The sequence below is a fragment of the Phoca vitulina genome, unplaced genomic scaffold (assembly GCF_004348235.1).
Source record: "Phoca vitulina isolate PV1807 unplaced genomic scaffold, GSC_HSeal_1.0 scaffold16, whole genome shotgun sequence".
Taxonomy (NCBI): domain Eukaryota; kingdom Metazoa; phylum Chordata; class Mammalia; order Carnivora; family Phocidae; genus Phoca; species Phoca vitulina.
Genome location: NW_022589719.1, coordinates 8,171,158 through 8,194,512, shown reverse-complemented (window position 1 = coordinate 8,194,512; position 23,355 = coordinate 8,171,158). Strand labels below are relative to the sequence as shown.

The window sequence follows — 23,355 nt, the reverse complement described above, 5'->3', positions numbered from 1 at the left end:
CAAACTGAGTGATTTCCAGAGGGTAGGGGATTAACAGGATGGGTGAGTTAGGTGAAAGGGATTAAGAGGTACAGGCTACAGTTATAAAATAAGTAAGTCACAGGAATAAAAAGTACGGTGTAGGGAATATAGTCCATAATATTATAATAGTTTTGTGAGGTGACAGGTAGTAGCTACACTTATTATGGTGAGCATAGCGTAATGTACAGAATTGTGGAATCACTATATTGCAAACCTGAAACTAATATAACATTGTATATTAACTGTACTTCAATTTAAAAAGTTAAAAAATGTCAATCACCTTAAATTGATTAAATTTATTAATGTAATGGATAATATAGTATAAAATAAAACTATTAAAAAGGAGAGAAGTGAGAAGTGTTTTTGATTTCTTCCTAGTCAGCTTCTAAAAAAAAAAAAGTTTACTTATATGTAATCTCTACACCGAACGTGGGGCTTGAACTCATGACCCCAAGATCAAGAACTGCATGCCCTTCCAACTGAGCCAGCCAGAACCTCCCCCCGCAGCTTTTAATACGTGCTATGTAATTAATATATACATATATTTTTTTTTAACGAAGTAAAAGTGCAGATACAATTTTTTTATTTGTTGTACATTTTGAATGTTCCATTAAGAACTATTTCATATTTTGGGATGCCTGGGTGGCTCAGTCTGTTAAGCGTCTGCCATCAGCTCAGGTCATGATCCCAGGGTCCTGGGATCAAGTCTTGCAACAGGCTCCTTGCTCAGCAGGGAGCCTGCTTCTCCCTCTGCCTGCCGCTCCCCCCTGCTCGTGTGTGCTTGCTCTCTCTATGACAAATAAATAAAATCTTAAAAAAAAAGAACTCTCATATTTTTGAATGAGAGACTTGAAATGAAATTAAAATTGTTTTAGAAATCTGCAGTGTAGGGTCATCATTATTTCTACTTACTTAAAAACAAAAATCAGAAAAAAGAATTTTATAAACCTTTGAAGATATGTAATACTCTGCAAAGACTAAAGAAAATATGATTTTCAAATGCTTGCAAGTGAATTTTAAGATATACAAAAAACCTACTTAAGCATACTGTATTCTCTTATAAGCTATTGGTTGCAACATAATAAATAATACAATATAAATGACTTTAAGCACAAATCACATACCATGTATTACATGAAATAGAAAAGAGATATAGATACAATTCATGTATCCCAAAACCCGAGAAACTCCAAAGATTATACAGTAATATACAATATTTAAAACAAAATGAATATAAAATAGAGATATCAACTAAAAACTGTGTGCAGTTATTTAATTTTATTTCTTAATAAGCAATGAACTAAAACCTCTTAAGAACTGATGTACTACACAATGGTATTGATGCTATATTAAAATGGCTGGTAGAAAGCAGTCGATAAGAAATTCAGAAATGGGGGCGCCTGGGTGGCTCAGTAGTTGAGCGTCTGCCTTCGGCTCAGGTCATGATCCCAGGGTCCTGGGATCGAGCCCCGCATCGGGCTCCCTGCTCAGCGGGAAGCCTGCTTCTCCCTCTCCCACTCTCCCTGCTTGTGTTCCCTCTCCCGCTGTGTCTCTATCAAATAAATAAATAAAATCTTAAAAAAAAAAAAAAAAGAAATTCAGAAATGTAAAACAATTGCTTGTTTTATATTCATTATATTTTATTGGAAAAGAAATACACATTCATTTTAATAATCAGTGTTATTTCTGTATGTATTGTTTGGATTTCACAAAAACATTTTCCAGCATTAACCATTTAAAACTCATTCATGTAAAGACCAAGAAGCAGGCAAGAATGATTGTGGTAAACAGCCTAATTACAGAAAATAATTCCTCTATTTTTACATTACAACATTTTAAACATTTTTTTTTTGAAAATTTTATTTATTTATTTGACAGAGACACAGCGAGAGAGGGAACACAAGCAGGGGGAGTGGGAGAGGGAGAAGCAGGCTTCCCGTTGAGCAGGAAGTCCGATGCGGGGCCCAATCCCAGGACCCTGGGATCATGACCTGAGCCGAAGGCAGATGCCTAACGACTGAGCCACCCAGGCGCCCCTTACATTACAACATTTTAAAACGATTTTGTGTTTATTTAAGAAAGGATTTTTTTCATGCATAGTCAAGATTTTTTTCTATCACGGTATTAAACTCCCAGGGCTGCTGTAACAAATTACCACACATTGGGTGGCTTTCAACAACAGAAATGTGTTTGTCATGGTTCTGGAGTCGGAAGGTCTGAAATCAAGGTGTCAGCAAAGTTGTTGGCTCCTACTTAAAACTGAGGGAGAATCTCTTCCAAGCTTCTCTCCTAGCTTTTAATGGTTGCCAGCAATCCTTGGTGTCCCCTGGCTTGTATGATGTATCATTCTAATGTCTGCTTTTATCTTCATGTGCCATTCTTCCCTGCATCTCTGTTTCTCTTCTCTTCTTCTTTTTTAAAGATTTTATTTATTTATTTGAGAGAGAGAGAAAGAGAGAGAGCATGAGAGGGAGGAGGGCCAGGGAGAAGCAGACTCCCTGCTGAGCGGGGAGCCCAACGCAAGGCTCAATTCTGGGACTCCAGGATCATGTTCTGAGCCGAAGACAGATGCTTAGCTGACTGAGCCACCCAGGCGCCCCTCTCTTCTCTTCTTATAAGGTCACCACACATATTGGATTAAGGGCCTGCTTTGCTCCGGTATGACTTCAGCTGAACTACCTACATCTGTAGTGATCATATGTCCTTCTGAGAAGGACATGAATTTTTTGGGGGGAAATACTATTCAACCTGGTGCAGTCACTTTCCATTTAACATTAAAGAAAAAATCCCCATACTATACAGGATCCAAAAATGACAGATGAAATAGGTAAATCATTGTTGAATATAACAGTGTGATCTCTTATTTTCTAACCAGATACTTGGATGGGAACGTACCTTTGGGAATCTTTCTCATTCACAATTATGACTTATATGCAAGAGAAACAAACATTTTTTCAGGAAAGATTCAGAGGAACAAGGTAAGTACATTCATTTTTTTCTAATTTGAGGACACTGCTCCCTACAATATTTTCTAATTCTGCACAATTAGAAATTAATTCCACTGCATAATTGCCCAGATTTGAATAAAACCTATAAAGCAGCAAACAAGCTTGAGAACTTAAATTAAATATTACAGAGGTAGATAAAGTAAATCTACAGTGAATTCGAGTATTTCATTCTTATCCTTTGCCAATACTTATGTTGATATTTTATTCACTTGTACTCACCAATTCAGCATCTGTCAACATGATTGAGGAAGATGAATTTTTCCTATATTTGAATAGTTTACTAAGCATATTAATAGTATAAATATGATTTTAGGGAGAATCACTTAAGAAAGCCATCATTTATATGTACTTTTTATCAACATGCCAATGTACCCTTTGACTAATTATATCTCTTATTCATCCTTCAAGTCATAATTCAAGCATCACAAGGTCAGACCCGTTTTCCTTCAGTAAGTGAAATCCCTACTAGATGTTCTTGCAGTACCCAGTATTGCTTCTTTGTAGCTTTTACCACTGCGTTAATTTTATATTAATTTTTGTGATTATTTAACTACCATTACTCTTCTCCACTAGACTTAAACTCCATAGGACAAGTACTGTAAGGTATGTGTATTTTATTCACCTTTGTTTCTCTGCCTAGTTAGTACTTGCGGAATAACTGAAAAAATTAGAAATGCATATTTACATATAAAAAGTTGATATGTGAATCATGAATCAATCTCAATACGTTAAAGAATCCTTTACCAAGTGAATGTCTCCTAAATAAACATTTTACTATTATAGTTACTTTTGGGTAGGTAAAAACATTAGGGGCACAATCATTTTAATATCTTTTTCATATACTTTTCTATTTCAAATAGACTTGGTTGAATTATTTTGAATAGCCCAATTAAAAAATGCAGGATTCAAATGATGACAGATTTTATTATGCATCAAAGGCATTCTGGGATATTATTAAAATAAACATAATTTACTTTAAATATAAGTTTCATGAAACATTCTCTATGATAGCTATTAGAGCAATCCTACATTTTTACTTTGCAATGTGATAAAATGGCATATATCATATTATAAAATCCCTTTGAAACAATGAACACTATAATTTCAAAAGTGACATTTAACAGTATGATGCATTTTAAAAATAATACTTGAAAATTTAAAATTTGCATAATACCTATATTTAAGAAGACTATAGTACTACTAAATTATTCCCAAACAGAAATTAAAATTTCTTCCATGATCATTAATTATTTGATCCACAGAAAGTCTGTTGCAAATTTGAATATCTAAATTCAGAATTTAGAGCATGCAGACACAATTATAATCTCTCTCTTTTGACAGCTTGAGCTTACATATTTAGATAAATACACATAGTACTCTTCTTCTTTTTAAAAGATTTCCTGATTAGAGAAAGGACTGCATTTCAGAAGTTAAATATAATGCTCAGATAAACACATTTTTCCAGTTTTGACATGCTGCTGCTCCTTGAACTTTCTGTGTCATGCTAATATTTCTGACATTTTCTTTCTGAGGAAAAAAATGGTAAATACCCTCAATTTCGACACATATATAGTACATCTCTTTAGATAGATAGATATATCTCATACTTTCTTATATTAAGTTGATCAAGTAATATCACATGAAAAAAAAGACAAACTGTGAAGGGAAAACTTGAAGGATCAAATGATGAAAACTTTCTTTCTCATAATTTGATGGCTGCTCTAAGCTTGGCTGAGCGTGCTCTGGGGTTATCATGTACATCCTGATCTTCTGGAGTAAGTACTTTTTTGTGTATCAGTTCCCACATTAAAGGGGCCCTGCCTATAGAGGCCCCTTCCTTGTTTTCATGACCTGAACCCAGTTGCGATCCTTGTTTCACTTTCTGTCTAGCACTTAGGTTAAACCTTTCTGTCATGCTTATCCCAAGCAGGAATCGTTTGACAATGCGATCCTCTAATGAATGGAAGGAGAGGGCAACAAGGCGGCCACCAGGTCTCAGAAACTTCTGAGCTGTCTTCAGTCCTGTGTAAAGTTCATTGAGTTCATTGTTCACAAATATTCGAAAAGCTTGGAAAGTCTTGGTAGCAATATGGGTAGATCGTTGTAGCAAGTCTTTCCGTGCAAAAACAGCAGATGGAGGAAATGCACCTACGAATAGATTTTGTAAAAACAGGAAAAGAGGACAGGAAAAATTAATATTTTCTACCATAAATTTACTGGGTTGTGTGTGTATATATTTAAGGAACTACGTTTCATTAGAAAATTGTGGCATTTCATTCATTCTTCCATTTTATTTCCAAGCATCCGATCAAGATTTAAACTATTGTGTCAGAAACAGCTTTCATAACTCATAACAGTAACTGGAGTCAAACAAGTAGAGAAAGAGGCAGACAAATATTAGTGATTAAAAAACTTCCCAACTTGGGTGAAAAATATTAACTCACTGATACAAGAAGCTCAGTGAACTACAAATAGAATAAAGAAGAGAAAACTGCATTTAGGTGCATCATAATCAAACTACGACAAGCTAAAGATAATCAGAAAAATCTTGACTACAATAAAGAAATACATAAAGGAGAACAAAAATATGATTAACAGTTATTTTCTCATGAGGACAATGGAAGCTATACAATACTGGAATAACATTCAAATTGTTGAGGGAAAAAATCTGTCTTCCAAGAAGGCTATCTAAAACTATTCTTCAGAATTAAAGGTTCAAAGACATTTTCAAATAAATAAAAAATGAGAGAATTCATTGCTAATATGTCTGCATTCAAGGAATGCTAAAGGAAACACTTCATGCTGAAATAAAATGACACCAGATGATAACTTGCACATACAGAAAAAGAGATTATAGATACATCTATAAGATATCCATATACCTCTCTACATATGGGTTCTTCTCTTAATTTCTTCAAAAGACAGGACTCTTTAAGTGAAATTATAACAATATTTTTTACATTTATATACATTATAATATAGGTATTGATTTGTGCAAAGGATTAGAGTGGGTAAATGGAGCTATATTTTTGCAAAATTCATATGTTGTACTGGAAGTTAAAGTTGCATATTGTGGTCCCTAGAGCAATCAATAAAAGTAATGCAAAGAAATAAAGCTAATAAACTCAGAGAATAAAAATAGTACACAAAAAATATTGCTTAACATAAAAGACAGCAGAACAGAACAAGAAAACAGAAATTAGACAGAGAAGACAAATAGTAAAATGGCAGACAATAAAATCAAATATATCAATAATTACATTAAGTATAAATGTATTAAATACTCCAATATAAATGAGATTATCTGACTGAAGAATAGCAGGACCTAACTATACATTGTCTACAGAAATGTATAGAAATGTACTTTAAATATAAAAATGCAAATAAAAGTAAAAGTAAGCAAAAGGCTGTGAAAAGATATGCCATAAAGACAGAAGCATAAAAAAGAGAGATCATATTAATATTAGAAAAAACAAACCTTTAAAAAGGAGAACTCCTAGACCCAAAGAGAAACATTTCTTATTGAGAAAAAGGTCAATATAGCAGGAAAATACAACTGTAAATGCAAATGCACCAAATAACATAATTATCAAAATTTGGACGTCTCCGAAAAAGACACACATTTATAAAAGCAATTGATTTTTGACCAAGTTGTTAAGTTAGTTCAATGGAGAAAGAACAGATTTTCAATGAAAGTTGATTATCATAAAAGAAGATGAACTTCAACTCTTACTGCACACTGTACACAAAACTTAATATAAAATGGATCACAGACGTAAGAGTAAACACTAAACCTAAAATATATATCTGACAAAACTCTTATCCAGAATATGTAAGGAAATCTCACAACTTAATAAGAAGCCAAACCACCTATGTTCAAGAATTTGAACAAACACTTTACAAAAGATATATAGTCAATAAACATATGTAAAGATGTTCATCATCATTAGTCATAAAAATGCCAATTAAAACCACAATGAAATATCACTACACATCCACTAGAACTGCTAAATCCTAGAAAGAAACAAACTACTGAAACTGACCCAGGAAGAAATAGATAATCTGAATAGAACTATTACAAGTGAAAGGATTGAATCAGTAATCAAAAGCAACCCACAAAGAAAAGTCCAGGCCCAGACGGCCTCACTGCTGAATTCTGCCAAACATTCAAATAATTAAAAACATTACTTCACAAATGCTTCCAAAAAATTGAAGAAAAGAGAACACTTCTCAAATTACTTTATGAGCCCAGTATTACTATGAAACTAAAACCAAAGGCATCACAAGAAAATTACAGATCAATATCTCTTATGAATCTAAACATTAAAATCCTCAACAAAATACTAGCAAACTGAATTCAGCAGCATATTAAAAGGATTATACGCCATGACCAAGTGGGATGGTCATGGTTCAACAAATGAAAATTGATCAATCTAATATGTCACATTGACAGAATGAAGGAAAAAACCCCACATGATTATGTCAAATGATGCAGAAAAAGCATTTGAAAAAATTCAACACCCTTTCATGATAAAAATACTCAAGAACTAGGAATAGAAGGAAAGTACCTCAGCATAATGAAGCCCATATATGAAAACCCAAAGCTAATATTATACTTAATGATGAAAGACTAAAAGCTTCTCCTTGAAGATCATGAACAAAACAAGAATACCCATCTTCACCACTTCTATTCAACACAGTACTGAAAGTTCTAGTCAGAGCAATCAGACAAGAAAAAGAACTAAAAGGCATCAAAACTGGAAAGGAAGTAAAATTATCTCTGTTTACAGAGGACAGGATCTTATACGTAGAAAACACTAAAGATTACATATACACAAACCCTATGAGAACTAACAAATGGATTCAGCAAAGCAGCAGTATATGAAATTAACATGCAAAAATCAGCTGTGTTTCTATCCTTAATAATTAACAATCCAAAAAAAAAAATCAAAAAAATTCCATTCACAATGGCATCAAAAGGAATCAGATATTTAGGAATAAAGTTAACAAAAGAAAGGTAAACCTTATGTTATGGAAGCTACAAACAATATTTAAAAAAAAAAACATTGTTTAAGATGGCAATACTCCTCCAAATTAGTTTAAGATTCAATGCAATCTCTATCAGATCCCAGCTGACTTTTTTAATACAAATTGACATGCTAATTCTAAAATTCATATGGAATTTTAAGAGACCCAGAACAGCCAAAATGATCCGGGGGGCGGGGGGGCGGGGAGGTGAAGGGAAGAGAATGAAGAAGGAAGACTCACACTTAGGGATTTCAAAACTTCCTAAAAAGCAATGGTAATTGAGACAGTGTGGTGCTGGTACAACAATGGACATAGAGATCAATGGAATATAATTGAAAGCTCAGAAATAAGCCCCATGAGCAACAGATTTTTGACAAGAATGTCAAAGCCATGCAATAGGGAAAGAATGGTTAATTGAACAAATATGTTAGGACTACTAGATAGATAGTCATATAATAAAAAATGGAGTTGGACCGTTAAATCACATAGAAAAATTAACTCAAAATGGATCAAAGACATAAATGTAAAAGCAAAAACTATAAAATTCTTAGAATTATGTCTTAGAAAGAAAACACAGGGATAAACATTAATGACTTTGAATTTGGCAAAAAAAATTCTTAGATATGACACCCAAATCACAAGCAACAAAAGAAAATTGTACATCATCAAAATTAATTTTGTTACTCAAAGGACACCATCAAGAAAGTGAAAAGACAACCGAAAGAATGGAGAAAAAATTGCAAATCATGTATCTGGTAAGGGATTAATGTATCTACAATATGTAAAAGAAGAAAATTACAAAATGATGCATAGATGATACTATTTACATTTTAAAATATGCACATCAAAACAGACAAGCTCCATTTAGTTTTCAAGAATAGGATAAACAAAAAATGTTGATTTTTAAATAAATCAATAATTTTCCTTAAACTTACTCCATTGTCATACAAATATATTAAAGTATAATGTTCAATGAACTTATAAAGGAATTTTCTATTTAATTTTTTTACTTGATTACTCATGTCTTAAAATTTTTGTTCCTAGAGAATATTATCCCATAGAAATGTAATCCTTGTGGTCCAGATTCTCTATGGATGAAGATCAGAAAGTATGGCTGCAATCCTGGCATTTAAGTCTCATTGGCATGCTTCTTACAGCAAAGTAAATTATACAAGGCTGGTGCCTTAGTTCACATTTTAGTAACCTGTAGGTCCAGTAGTACATTAAGACACACTTGATTAATCTTCTTGGAAACAATCAGAGAAAGAAAGAAATAATACCATACTTTTACCAGGGAGCTGAGAACCTGGCTGTCTAAAGTTAACCAAATCCATGGTATGGGTTCACTCTTTCATCCACAAAAACTACTCTGTTGAAAGGCTAGTTTAGACGTTAGGGAATTTATCTTCTAACAAGCAGGTCTCTCAGAAACAAAATATCAAAGTCAAAGCTAAAGAGGGAGGTCAACTTTTTTTCTATTTGTTATTCAATCGCTCCATGCTCCACAGAAAGAGTTTTGGTCACTGGGAAATGTATTTTAAAATATTCTAAAATCTGAACAAATATACAACTCTTCATGTTTTAGAGCTTGGATTTAGAGGATGCTTCAGGAAGGGTGTATTCCTAAAGACTTGCATAATTTAAACCTTGCATAATTCAACACTAATTTTCTCAAGGAAAAAATGTATTATAAAATAAATTTCAATTTACATGTATTTTGATGTAAAATAGGACATAAACATCCATGGAACACAAGAAGCATCAAATAATGTAGCATGTTTTTGCTTTAATGCTTTAAAATTTTGTTTCATAACATTATCTCTAATATTTTATAGATATTAAATGGATGGCTCAACATGGTAATTGCTTAGCATTCTTGACATTTTATCACATTTCAGAGATATACATTTGAGAATGTGGTTATTAACAGCACTGAATTAGCCATACCTGACTTTATGTTAAACAATTTGATGAAATAACAGAAAAGCAGAGAGTTTAATAATATTTGCTTGATACTGTCAATGAATATATTTTCAAAAAATAATGAAAATATCTTCATGAAGTCCCAAAAGTTCATTTTTGCTTTTGCTTCACTAGCATTTGGAGATATATCTTGAAAGAGGTTGCTGTGGCCGATGTTGAAGAGATTACTGCCTATGTTCTCCTCTTGATGGATTCCTGTCTCACATTGAGGTCTTTCATCCATTTTGAGTTTATCTTTGTGTATGGTGTTAGAGAATGGTCGAGTTTCATTCTTCTGTATATAGCTGTCCAATTTTCCCAGCACCATTTATTGAAGAGACTGTCTTTTTTCCATTGCATATTTTTTCCTGTTTTGTCAAAGATTATTTGACCATAGAATTGAGGGTCCATATCTGTGCTCTCTATTCTGTTCCATTGGTCTATAGGTCTGTTTTTGTGCCAGTACCATGCTGTCTTGGTGATCACTGCTTTGTAATAAAGCTTGAAATCAGGCAATGTGATGCCCTCAGCTTTGTTTTTCTTTTTCAACATTTCCTTGGCTATCTGGGGTCTTTTTGGGACTTCATCAAGATAAAAAGCTTCTGCACTGCAAAGGAAACAGTCAACAAAACAAAGAGGCAACCCACAGAATGGGAGAAGATACTTACAAATGACACTACAGACAAAGCGCTGATTTCCAAGATCTATAAAGAACTTCTCAAACTCAACACCCAAAAAACAAATAATCAAGTCAAAAAAATGGGCAGAAGACATGAACAGACACTTCTCAAAAGAAGACATACAAATGGCTAACAGACACATGAAAAAATGTTCATCATCATTAGCCATCAGGGAAATTCAAATAAAAACCACATTGAGATACCACCTTACACCAGTTAGAATGGCAAAAATTGAAAGGCAAGAAACAACCAATTTGGGAGAGGTTGTGGAGAAAGGGAAACCCTCTTACACTGTTGGTGGGAATGCAAGTTGGTACAGCCACTTTGGAAAACAGTGTGGAGGTTCCTCAAAAAATTAAAAATAGAGCTACCTTATGACCCAGCAATTGCACTACTGGGTATTTACCCCAAAGACACAGATGTAGTGAAAAGAAGGGCCATATGCACCTCAATGTTCATAGCAGCAATGTCTGCAATAGCCAAACTCTGGAAAAGAGCAGAGATGCCCTTCAACAGAGGAATGGATAAAGAAGATGTGGTCCATATATACAAAGGAATATTACTCAGCCATCAGAAAGGATAAATACCCAACTTCTACATCAACACATTGGATGGGACTGGAGGAGATTATGCTAAGTGAAATAAATCAAGCAGAGAAAGTCAATTATCATAGGGTTTCACTTATTTGTGGAACATAAGGAACAGCATGGAGGACATTAGGAGAAGGAGGGAAAAATGAAGGGGGGGAAATCAGAGTGGGAGATGAACCATGAAAGACTACAGACTCCGAGAAACAAACTGAGGTTTTTAGAGGGGCAGGGGGTGGGGGGAAGTGGTAGCACAGTGATGGGTATTAAGGAGGGCACATACTTCATGGAGCACTGGGTGTTATATGAAAACAATGACTCATGGATCACTACATTAAAAACTAATGATGTGGGGCGCCTGGGTGGCTCAGTCATTAAGCGTCTGCCTTTGGCTCAGGTCATGATCCCAGGGTCCTGGGATCGAGTCCCACGTCGGGCTCCCTGCTCGGCAGGAAGCCTGCTTCTCCCTCTCCCACTCCCCCTGCTTGTGTTCCTGCTCTCGCTATCTTTCTCTCTGTCAAATAAATAAATAAAATCTTTAAAAAAAAAAAAACAACTAATGATGTATTGTATGGTGACTAACATAATAAAATTAAATTAAATTAAAAAAATAATGAAAATAGAAAATGTTAAAATAACAAAATAATACCTGAAATCACCATATAAATTCTAATAAAATAATAGCATTGGTTCATTTGACATAACAAAGTATGGTAGGCATTTCTCTTTACCAGCTAAAATGGCACCTTCCTGTGGCAGAACTATAGTTTATAATTCATTCAGCCAGCTAGCTGTGAAACTATGAGATTCCTGACTAGTTCTTTTAATTGAAGGGATCTGTTTTTATTTCAAAGTATTTCACATAAAGTGAGAATTTATTCATATTTTATATTATGCAACTTCATGTTTATATAATTAATATTCACTTTAAATATATCCACACTGAATATGAATTTGCAGCTGAAAAATTAACACCACTGTGATCAGACAATTTTTTCTTTATAAGGTCTAAGTAGGCCTTGCCAATGTCATATAATGGAGAAAGAAAATAAGAGCTTCCATTTTATTTAGGAATGGTCTTAAAGATAATAGGATAACTCCAAACCATGAAAAGCTTTTCTTCTGGGGCTTTTTAAAATTTTTGTTTAGGGAATCCTAATCTGAACTATGTGCAATGGGTTTCCTGGGTAGGATTTCCAGGTATGGTCCTATCAACTCTGCAAGTCACATCTTCATGGACCAGAAGACGATAAAGGACTGCGATGGGCAATATGTTTTGTGGAGCTTTTTGGTGCTGCTCTGGGGACCAAAAGTACACATCCTGCCTTATTTTAGATAAGTTCAATTTCCAGGGATACCCTTCCTTTATAAACTGGCACTTTTGTTTCTGTAATTTATAGGAAGAAAGATTGACAATACAGATTTTATAAAATGAAATTAAAAAGAAAAAAAATTTAAACAGCATATGGTAATGGAAATTAAAATAGTAAAAACAAAACATCAACTGGCAATGGTACAGATAGACAAAAAGACAAGAAAAGACAATCCTACTCTCAAGGATTAAGCAAGGTGTTTTTTTTTAAATTTTGTTTTATTATCTTATGTTAGTCACCATACAGTACATCATTAGTTTTTGATGTAGTGTTCCATGATTCATTGTTTGCGTATAACACCCAGTGCTCCATGCAATATGGGTATTAATACCCATCACCGGCGTATTAAGGAAGCAAGGTGTCTTTGTCTGAATTAGAAAGTTTAAAGACAATCAGTAAATGTCATGTGCCTGTAAGGTAGCAAAAATGGGTTTGCTTGTGTAAGTCACTGGTCAGAGAGCAAGGAACAGAGTTCTCCTAGGTAAGTAGAGACCATGTGGGAATATCTGCTAGACTCTAAATTAGGCCAAAGGAAGAAAAATATTAATGAGAACTGGTCCTTGCCCTTGAGGAGCTTACTGTTTTGCAACCCTTCTCTCTTCTTCCACTTCTTTATCATATCCTATATTCTGTTATCAGAGATAGAAACTGGTCCTCTCTATTATTCTATTTCCTGATTTTAGTCACAGATCTTGTATGGCTAATTCATTTGATTAAGGCATAGTAGGTAAGACAGAAAATACAGATTCATTTGATTTGGTGCTTAGAGAAAATCTCCTTTTTGTGTTTTCTAGTCTACCAATGGACTAGGCCAATGTATATGAGTTCTAAGTGGGAAGAGGTGTGCACTTGTCACACTTTACTGCAATTACTAGTTTACTTGTCTGTCTCAGTACCTTGACTTGTGAATAGGAGCTACTTCATGTTCACTCTTCATATCCCTCATACTTAACAGAGAAGCTTGTGATTCTCAACCTTGACTGCACATCAGTCACCTGTGGAGCCTTTGAAAAAATAAAGATGCCTGGCCCCAGTCCAGACCTATGGAATCAGTTTCAGGGGTTTATTACACAGTAATCACTATTTTTAAAAAGCTTCACAGAGGATTCTGATTGCAGCCAAGATTAAGAACTACTATAGTAAACACTTAGTAAATGTTTGTTGAAAAGATAATAAATAGATAATGAATGGAAAAAAATAAATGGATAAGTGAATGAAAATCCAGGATCATTATTACAGTTTCATTCACATCATTAGATGGCTATATGAAGAATATAATACTCAGTCACATCAAAGAATGGCTAAATGAAGAGCATCTTTTTAGTCACAGAAAACATCATGAACTGAATTTTCAAATAATGTCATGAAATGTCCTACTTTTTGGCCAAATGTGAATGTGGATACCGAATTATGAATTTAATGGGGCAAATGAACTCTAAAATTTGCTAGCAATTTCATTATCTCAACATAACTATTTCCTTGTATTTAATGATATTTGACACTTGCTGGAAATGTCTTAATGAATCAACTATTTGCACATGCAACATAACACCTGCAATTAACTTTAACCTCCAGAAATGCAAACTTGCAAGCCCTTATTAACTGAAATGAGCCAATGTGCAAGGTGAACGTTTTGCATATTTCTTTTACAGAATAAAATAAGACATGAGAATGTAAAAGGCGAAAGATTTATGCAATCTGAAGAGAAACCAGAGCGTAAGACATGAGAATGTAATGGTCATCAAGACCTTCAGTGTTTTCAGCTCTATTTTTTTTCCACAAAGATTAGTGCACAATATTGTTGAGATTTTCTGTAAGCTTTTATTTCACTTAACACCTATAAAATCTTAAACCACAAGTTTTCTCAATTCTTCAAAATAGCAGAACTGTTTTCCTCCTAATATTTTTTTCATGTTTTGAGGTTTTTTATCCTTCTAATACTTTATAATAGCAAAATTATGTCAGTAAACTGACTATAAGAAGGAATTAAAGGCTAACATACATTTAATAGCAAGATGTTTTCAAGTTAAGTACACTAAGTACACTTTAAAAAATGTATAGTTAAAAGTTAATGTACATTAAATCCACTATGGGGTAACAAGTTGTAATTTCAATTCAATTTTACATTATTTGGTACTTACCTCTCATAGTAATGTTGAGAAAATTCCTGACATAGAGATTGACCCAAGCTGTTTAAGAAAATTATTGAGTTCTGCCTCATAAGAGGCACTCCATTCTCACATTCCAAATCAGGTTTGTTGTTGCAGGATTTTTAAAGTTCCTGACAGTCTCATATTCTAATTCTTCCCTTTCTCTCATACCAGAAATTTTTGATGGCTCTATATCTGAATTGTATTGAGAACCCCACCATTTCTCACCAATTCTACTACTATCACCCTAATCCAAGCCATCATCACCTTTTCCACACAGCCATCAGACCAATCTTTTTCATATGAAAATTAGATCATGTGATTACACTGCTCAGCACCTCTAGGGTCTTCCTATCACATGAGATAGAAACTGAAGTTCTTACCTTGGCCAAATGTCTCTATGTCATATGCAACCATTGCTTCCTACCACCCCCATTTCTCTGACCTCACCTTCCTGACCTTGAGCTCTGTACCTTAACTGAACCATGGCATGGTCCTGCCTAGGTTCTTTGACCTGTACCTAGAAAATCTGCTTTCATATAGCTAGGATGGCTTATTCCATACTTAATTCAGGTCTCCTCTTAAACATCACAGAATTAGAGCGCCTGGGTGGCTCGGTCAGTTAAGTGTCTGCCTTTGGCTCAGGTCATGATCTCAGGGTCCTGGGATCGAGCCCGACATTGAGCTACACATCAAGCCCCACACTGGGCTCCCTGCTTCTCCCTCTCTCTGCCCCTCCCCCCTGCTTGTGTGCTCTCTCTCTCAAATAAATAAATAAAATCTTGAAAAAATAAACATCACAGAATTAGAAAGGTTGTTGTCTTTAACAGTTATGAAAAGTAGCATCCTGTCACTAAAGTCCCCTTACACTATTTAATTTTTTCCACAATACCTTATCAGGGACAAATATTTACTTATTTACCACCTGTCTTCCTCTACTAGATGATGTGCTCAGTGAAAAGAGAACTGTTTGTTCACTGCCATAAATCCTTTGAACCAAGAAGACTTGGTGGATTTAAAGAATGACTGCATTTGTACTTTAAAGTTATAAACATAGTCATTGTTAAAAAAAAAAAAAAAAGGCAAAAAGAAATATCAGTTGTATACGTAGTAAAAGATTAATGTCATTACTCCTTTAATCCCACCCCAAAAAGCAAACAAAAGGTGTATTTTATAACTTTTTTCCTTGATAAATATATATGACATTTTGTATATAAATGTACCTATGCATGTATTTGTAAGGAGGGAATGATCTGCACAATAACCTGCAAATTGCTTTGTTTGTGTATCTTAAAAATTTCAGTTGTATAGATGCATTATAATCCATTTTGTTTGTTCATTAACAAATGTTTGTGGTTTGTGGTGTGGAGTACAGTAATTATGATAGAGGCAGTCTCTACTCTGGTGGAGCTCATACTGCTATCACAGCAACATTTAGGATGTTCTCTCTCTTTGCTATCACAAAAATGCTGCAGTAAACATGTGAATTACACATTTTAAAGTTCTGCATGGTAGAAAAACTCTACAAAATAAACAGACAGCCACGTTGTGGGAAAAATACTTGTAACTATTTGAGCCTACGATAGTAGTCTATAGGATTAGAGTATTTAGGTCAAAGACTTTTTGTGCCCATTTAAATTTGGATCAATACTTCTAAATTTACTCTCTCAATAGATTGTACCAATTTATTTCCCTCAATAGTACATGAGAGAGCCCATCTCCCCACGTCTACACTAGTACTAAAACTAGCACTCTTTTTAACCTTAACTAGCCTAATAGAGTGAACAAATGATAGTTTACAGTTATTTATTTGCATTTCTTTGGCAATTAGTAGAATGGGGAATCCTTTCAAATCTAATGGCCATTTGATTTCAGCTATGAATTGACTGAGCAAACCCTTTGTTCATGTTCTTATTCTGATGTTGTTTTTTCTTTATTGATTTAGAAGAGCTATTTATAAAATAAGGATATTAACCATTTTCTCTCATATATAGTCACAAATATTTTTCAGAGATTGTGACTGTCTTTTTACTTTGTGGAGTTTTTCTGCCATACAGAAATTAAAAGAGTATATAGATTTTTTTCATATCTTTTAGATTTTATCAAGTTTAGGAAAGTTCTCCCCACACCAAGATTATGTAGATTTAATCAACTCTATATTTTCTGGTATATTTCTAGTTTTATTTCCTATATTTAAATATTTAATTCACAGAAAATTTATTTTTAGTATGGTATGAGGTAGGGATCTAACTTCATCTTTTTGAAAATTACATAGCCAATTGTTCTATTAAGTTGTACATTATTTCCCTACTCATTTGAAGTACCACTTTGATCATATACTATATTTTTATACACAAATAGATCTTCTGGATTCTCAATTGTGTTCCACTGATGTATTTCTTTATTTTTCTGCCAATACCAAATTATTATTGTTTTTTTCCCCAGTATGTTTTGCTATCAGGTGGTACAAACTCCTCTACCCTCACCATTATCCTTCCTTAAAAAATTTTCTTGGGTATTCTCATGCATTTGTTATTCCAAATTAAATTTAGAAAGAATCAACAAAGTATATAACAAATATTTTGATTAAAATTGCACTGACGTTTTTAAACTGATTTGGATAAAATTTACATTATCATAAAACCTATCCAGGGAACATAGTATTTCCATTAATATTTTACATGTCCTTTGTTATCTTCACCTAAATTATGGTCAGGCTGTTTGTGTGAGTACTAAGCTTACACATATGCACTTTAAACATCCGTATGGAAAAGCATAAAAAATGACAATACTTATATTAAGACAACATGGTGTAATAGAAATGGCGCTGGGCTATAGAAAGGAGAAACTGGGTTCAATGATCAGATCTTTTACTTTTTAATAGCCGTTTGATATGGGGCAATAACACTTAACTTCTAAGTTTGTTTTCCCACTAGAACATGAGATAACACTTTTCACAAGATTATTGTAAAGATCAAATAAAGAAAATGTTCAGAAGCACATACTCCGTATAGTTACTTTATGAATGCCATTCATCCATTTATTTATTTGCTATTCTCAGTTGTACAGTGGAGTAGGTGAGGAAGGGATTTGATATGTTAATTTGAAGATTCTACCAAACTAATTCTATTTTGATCCTGGACTAATAGGAGAGTAGGTGGGGTAGAGGGTTGTTGAAACCTCTGAAGCATCTGAGTAATTCTCATTGGATTTAGGCATCAGATTAAAAGACTTCAGTATCCAAAAGGAAGTATAAAATTTTCCTTTTGTACAAATTAATGGTGCACTTCTAAGTTTACAAAGTGGCATTTAGGCCTTAAGACTATGAAGATAGCATGGTATAGATATGAGAAATCAGGGGCGCCTGGGTGGTTCAGTTGGTTAGGCCTTTGGTTTGGGTCATGATCTCGGGTCCCGGGATCGAGCCTCTGCTCAGTGGGGAGCCTCCTTCGCCCTCTCTCTCTGCCCCTCCCACCTCTCATGTGTGTTCTCTCAAACAAATAAAATCTTTAAAAAAATGAGACATTATTTAAAAATCACTTTTTAGTTTCACCTTGACTATTTAATGACTGATGCTAACAAATAAGAGCCCTAACTTAACTAACCTAAAGCTTCCAGGTTGCATTACATTCACCTGGCCAGATTATTTCCCATAATTAAACTTTTAGATTTCTCTTGCCATCCAAGTATACAACTTTTCTTCTGGTATCTTGAGCACAAAGTATTTATTTGTCTCCATTCTTTCCTTCTGCCTTTGCTCTAGTTTTCATGGAGCACCTTTCTGCACAGGGCATCTTCTTTCTTGAGCATATTTCCACAAGGATGAAATATATTTGTGAATCATTTTAAACCATACCATTTGTTTTCAGAAATCCAAAATCCCAATTTATTTAGTCCGTTTATTAGTTGCGTGGAATCTGAGGCTAACAGAAATTGTTTCAATTAAAATTGGCATCAGGAGTATTTGGTAAAATTCAGTAACTGCATCCTGAATAATACATCATTCATTCATTCAGACAATATTTACTATGCACAGTGTACTAAACACTGGGGATTAAAATGTTTATGAAGACATTGTAGTCCCTGCCCTCAAAAAATTCAAACCCAATAGGGAGAATGATATGTAAATATTGTGAGGAGGGCTAGAAACAAGGATTGTACACACCATTAAGGGAACAAAAAGAGAAAAAAAAAGAATCTTGACCCCTGTATAGAAAGCATTTTCCATCTACTGTTCTGGGCACAGTGACCTTGTTAACTATATAGCACCTTCACTCCCCAACCAAATACCAATGTGTCTTTTGGCAAGTAAAGTCTGAGAAAAGCAGCATGCTACACTCTTCTAGAGATCCACAATGTCCATTAGCATGGTAAAGCTCTGAATATAATTGTTAAACTCTATTCACCTAGCACTTCCAAACTTTCTGAAATACGAACTTTAATTTTTAATAACAACTACCCATTCCATAGAATTTGTTTTTTGGGTAGGAAAATACTTAAAGTATGTTTGGTGTTAATCACTCCTCACATATCTTAATTATGTCATTAAGTCCCTATAATAATTCTGAGGCAAGAGGTAGATATTCTCATTTCCATTTAAAGGTGAAAAGCTGAGGGTTAAAGGTCACTTCCCAAGTTCACAGGACCCAAATGGAAATTTGGTCTTTTTAACATGAAGCCCACCCCTACATCCATTCTTTTTATAAGACAGAATGAATCTAACTCCTCCGGAAGAGAGGCATAACATTTCTGGCTAGTTCATCTGAGAAACACTCTGGGAAGGACAGATTAACATTAGTTTTTTTGTCTTGATTTTTTTAAAAAACTCTATTTATTATATAGGGGTGTTTATTTTTCAGTTTCCTGAGGATGTTCTTGAGTTTTCTTGTCTTTATGCGTGCTCAAAACAAAGCAACAATTTTAAGATGGTACATTCACCAAACCATCTCATCTCCTTTTTCCTGGTTAGAATTAAAGGAAGTTAAGATGAAATCACATGGCTCATAATGATTTCCAGAAGCTCCGATTCCATGTCTAGTGTTTTATATAACAATCTCATTTTCTGGGAGAAAATGAGGGTAGAATCTTTACTCTAAGCCTGAATAGCCTTTTACTGAGAGATGTTGTAATGGAACCCAAATCACTTTGCATCAAGTTGCAAGAGTTTGGCTTTCTCTCCACTTTTCCCCTGGGGAGATGTGCATTGTTAGGCCTAAAGACTGCCCATCTGGTGAAGGCGGCAACTGCCCTGGTCTCTTACCTGGGAACGGTAATGAATACCTTTGGCTTTTGTCCTTTTCATTGTATTGAAAATAACATATTGTTAGCTCAGGTTATTAGACTGTAAATTTGCCTTTTTCATCAGCTTTCTTGATAGTGTGTTTAAAAAAGAAACAGTTACTACTACTGTCATTATCAAAACACTTTTGCACAAATACTGATTACATGTTTTTGATTAAGAATCTAGACTCAACCAATGCAGTACACACTGGGCTTTTCCTGACTCACTTGCTAGAAAAGGAGCCCTTTATAGTTGTTTTTATGTTCCAAAAATTAGTGCTTAATATTCTCTTGCTAAGCAAAATGAGGGGACAAGCTTGTGTACAATTAAGAAAAAAGGGCTCTGATGGCTAAAATCTTGGATAATTAAACCCAGCTCCTTTTATTTTTTTCTTTAAAGCTTCTTGGGAAATGTTGTAAGAGAAGACTGGAAGATTTTCTATACATTTGATATTGTGCATTTCTTGTAAATACACAGTTTTAGCAATGACAGGGCAGTGATCATTGCTCTCTTCATAGTCTAAATGCCTTTCTCCCTCTTCTTATAGTTTATATCTACTCATCCCTAATGCTCACAAAGGTAGGATCTTCTCCAGCAAGCTTTTGCAATGACCTTTTTATACATATTTCAACAAACTATTACCATTCTACATTATTGGTCTATTAACATCTACTAGGCTGCAAAAGATCCAAAGATATTTTATTATCTTCTTTTATATCCTCAGTCCCAGGTCTAAAGCGTGGTGCACAGTAGGTGGCAAAGGGGAAAATCCACTAAATAAGAGATATTGTTCCAGCCCCAAAGATCAAGATGCACCATAAATGGTATTTTAAGTGTGGAGATTCATGAACACAACCCTGAAATCTTTGTAAGATTTTTTGTGTATATGCAGTTTTATGTGGAGATAATCCAGGGTTTTCATTGAATTCTCAGCTGTATCAGGGACCTCAAAATAGGTAAATTCATGGTGAAAAAAGAGTTTTCTGAGTTTTCAGCTTATAATTTACCACCTTTAATGATACCACCAAAAAAGTCTCTGTCTTCATTTAGTTTTATTTTGTTGTATTTTTCTTTAACTCCAGGAATACCACCACTTAGCATCATCAGAAGCAGAGACTGAGAACCCCCTTCATGCGTGACAGCAGAACTTGGAAATTCTATCAGTGAATACTCAGTTTTCTGCTGACTCACAAGGGATTTCATATTAAAAGTAAGAGAAAACCTTGCTTAGTAACAGTCTGCACTACATACAATAATAGAACACAATTTGTATGGGGAAGCGTTAAGATAGATTTCATTCATAAAAAACACCATGCTTCTGGCTAGATAAATGACTTAAAGTCCCAGAGAGAAATTATCATTTTTAGTTCTGGGATACCCTTATGCTACTTACACTTTTTAAAATTTAATACATTCACATGTTCAAATGTATTGAGATTTTTAAGCTTGTGAATGAAATTAGCAACGTGCTGTGGCTGTCAACGTGATGCACTGCAATTCCCCGAGTGGTAGGGTTTAAAAATTAATTCAGCTCTTGCACCTGTTTGCCGGCATTCGTCTGTTGAATTTCCATCGCATTTAATAAGTCTCTGTGACGCAACTCGTGTCCTTTTGCCTGGGCTCCTATAATACAGTGTTAAATTCTCACCCATTTGAAATTCAAGTAATATTACAAATTTCAAACTGTTAATTAAAGTCTGTGAACTTGAATGGTTCTGTATAAAATTGGCTTTACTCAGTGAGGTTCTTTTTAAACTTCTTCAGCATCTCATCTAATCCCCAACTCCCACCAGGTTAAGTCTGATTTCAACATGATCTCACTATGGGTGGCTGAGGCTTACAAATCCTCCTACAATAGGGAAAAAATCAAGTTATGGGTTTGAGCAAAAAAGGTAAAGAGGAATATTACCCGCTGAGGTGAAATAAGAAATATGGCTCAGAATTAAAGGAAAGGATTGATATTCTTCATGTATTACTTTTCAATAAAATACATTATACTATAATACTTTATAATGTAATGCAATATACTATAACATAGTATAATACTATAATTCTATAGTATCTAAGTCTTAAAATGCTGAGTATGGATGGGATATCTCAACGTGAATCATGATTCCTTTTATCTGTGTAGGTGGTCAACGTTAAATTTAATTACTGAGTCTTTAAGGAGGGATTGAGGCCTATTTGCCAAATGCTGTGAACACAAAGCAAAAGTCTAAACAGAAGGTTCTAGCATATCTAAGACCCATAATAAGATACTGTATTTGAACCTTTAGGAATAGTCAACAGGGAGTGCAGTACTACTCTCAGAGTTGGGCCATTTACACTTCCCAGAGTTGGGAGATAGTAACAAGAAAAGGTATGTAACTATGCTCTTCTTTTTCTTATAAGGTCAGCACATACTCGTAATTGATCTTTGGGCTCTAAGGTAAGTTGCCCACCCTCCTGTATCATACTTAACCTGCAATGGAACACTTCTCAACTGTATTACAATGATCTTTGAAAAATATTTGTCACTTCCACTGAAACATAAGCTTCCAGAAGGCAGGGACTGTGTATTACTTTCAGAAAGTAGGGAGTGTGTATTATCATCATTTTTCTCATAATAGGCTTGTGGAAAGACTAACAGACTATCTGACTGAACTGAAGAATAGATAATTAATTTCTCCAAGGGCCAATAGCATGTGGATTTTAATTAAGTCACAGATGATAAATATCTTTTTCTACCACATCCAAATTCAATACTGAACTGCACTCTCCCATCTTTTATTTTTCTGCCTCTTCCATCCTATTAACTTGGTCTAGGAGCAGTGTCCAGGGATAATGTCCCAGGAAGGCTTTTAGTTTCTAGAAGGATGTGTATCCGTTTTGAAAAACAATGTTTCAAGGGCTAACGTCACATATGTGTCATTAATCTCACTAGGGGATTTATACTAGAAAGGAAGTACCCCATCTCCTCTCTAAAATCCCTTAAGTATGCACCAAAAATTAACTATATGGTTTTTAGTAACAACCCTAAGATGTAAGCCAAATATCTAATAATGATATGATTAAATAAATTTGAATATCTCTTACTGACACACAGTATAGTGCCATAAATGTGGCATGATATCAAGTAAAAAAAAAAATCAAAATTATATACACTCAATCATTTCAACTGAAAAATGTGAGAATAAAGGTAAAGAGATAACATATGTAAAATGATAATCATGTTATGGTGGTAGAGTGATGTTATAGGTTCTTAAAGTTTTCACTTGAATTTCTT

General features: G+C 34.2%; 1 protein-coding gene across 5 annotated transcripts in view; it reads right to left on the bottom strand.

Moving 5' to 3' along the window:
* Nucleotides 1–23,355, bottom strand: part of METTL15 (methyltransferase like 15) — a 219,929-nt gene that overhangs the window by 25,171 nt on the left and 171,403 nt on the right. For 2 of the 5 annotated variants that reach the window (XM_032413855.1, XM_032413854.1), the window contains exon 6: nucleotides 4,732–5,177. The exons of 1 other annotated variant lie outside the window; for it this stretch is intronic. In XM_032413855.1, the coding sequence (XP_032269746.1) occupies nucleotides 4,732–5,177 (446 nt within the window). Of the gene's footprint in view, nucleotides 1–2,615; nucleotides 5,178–23,355 lie in introns of those variants that run through there. 2 more of the 5 variants (XM_032413853.1, XR_004300638.1) reach the window with 2 other exon arrangements.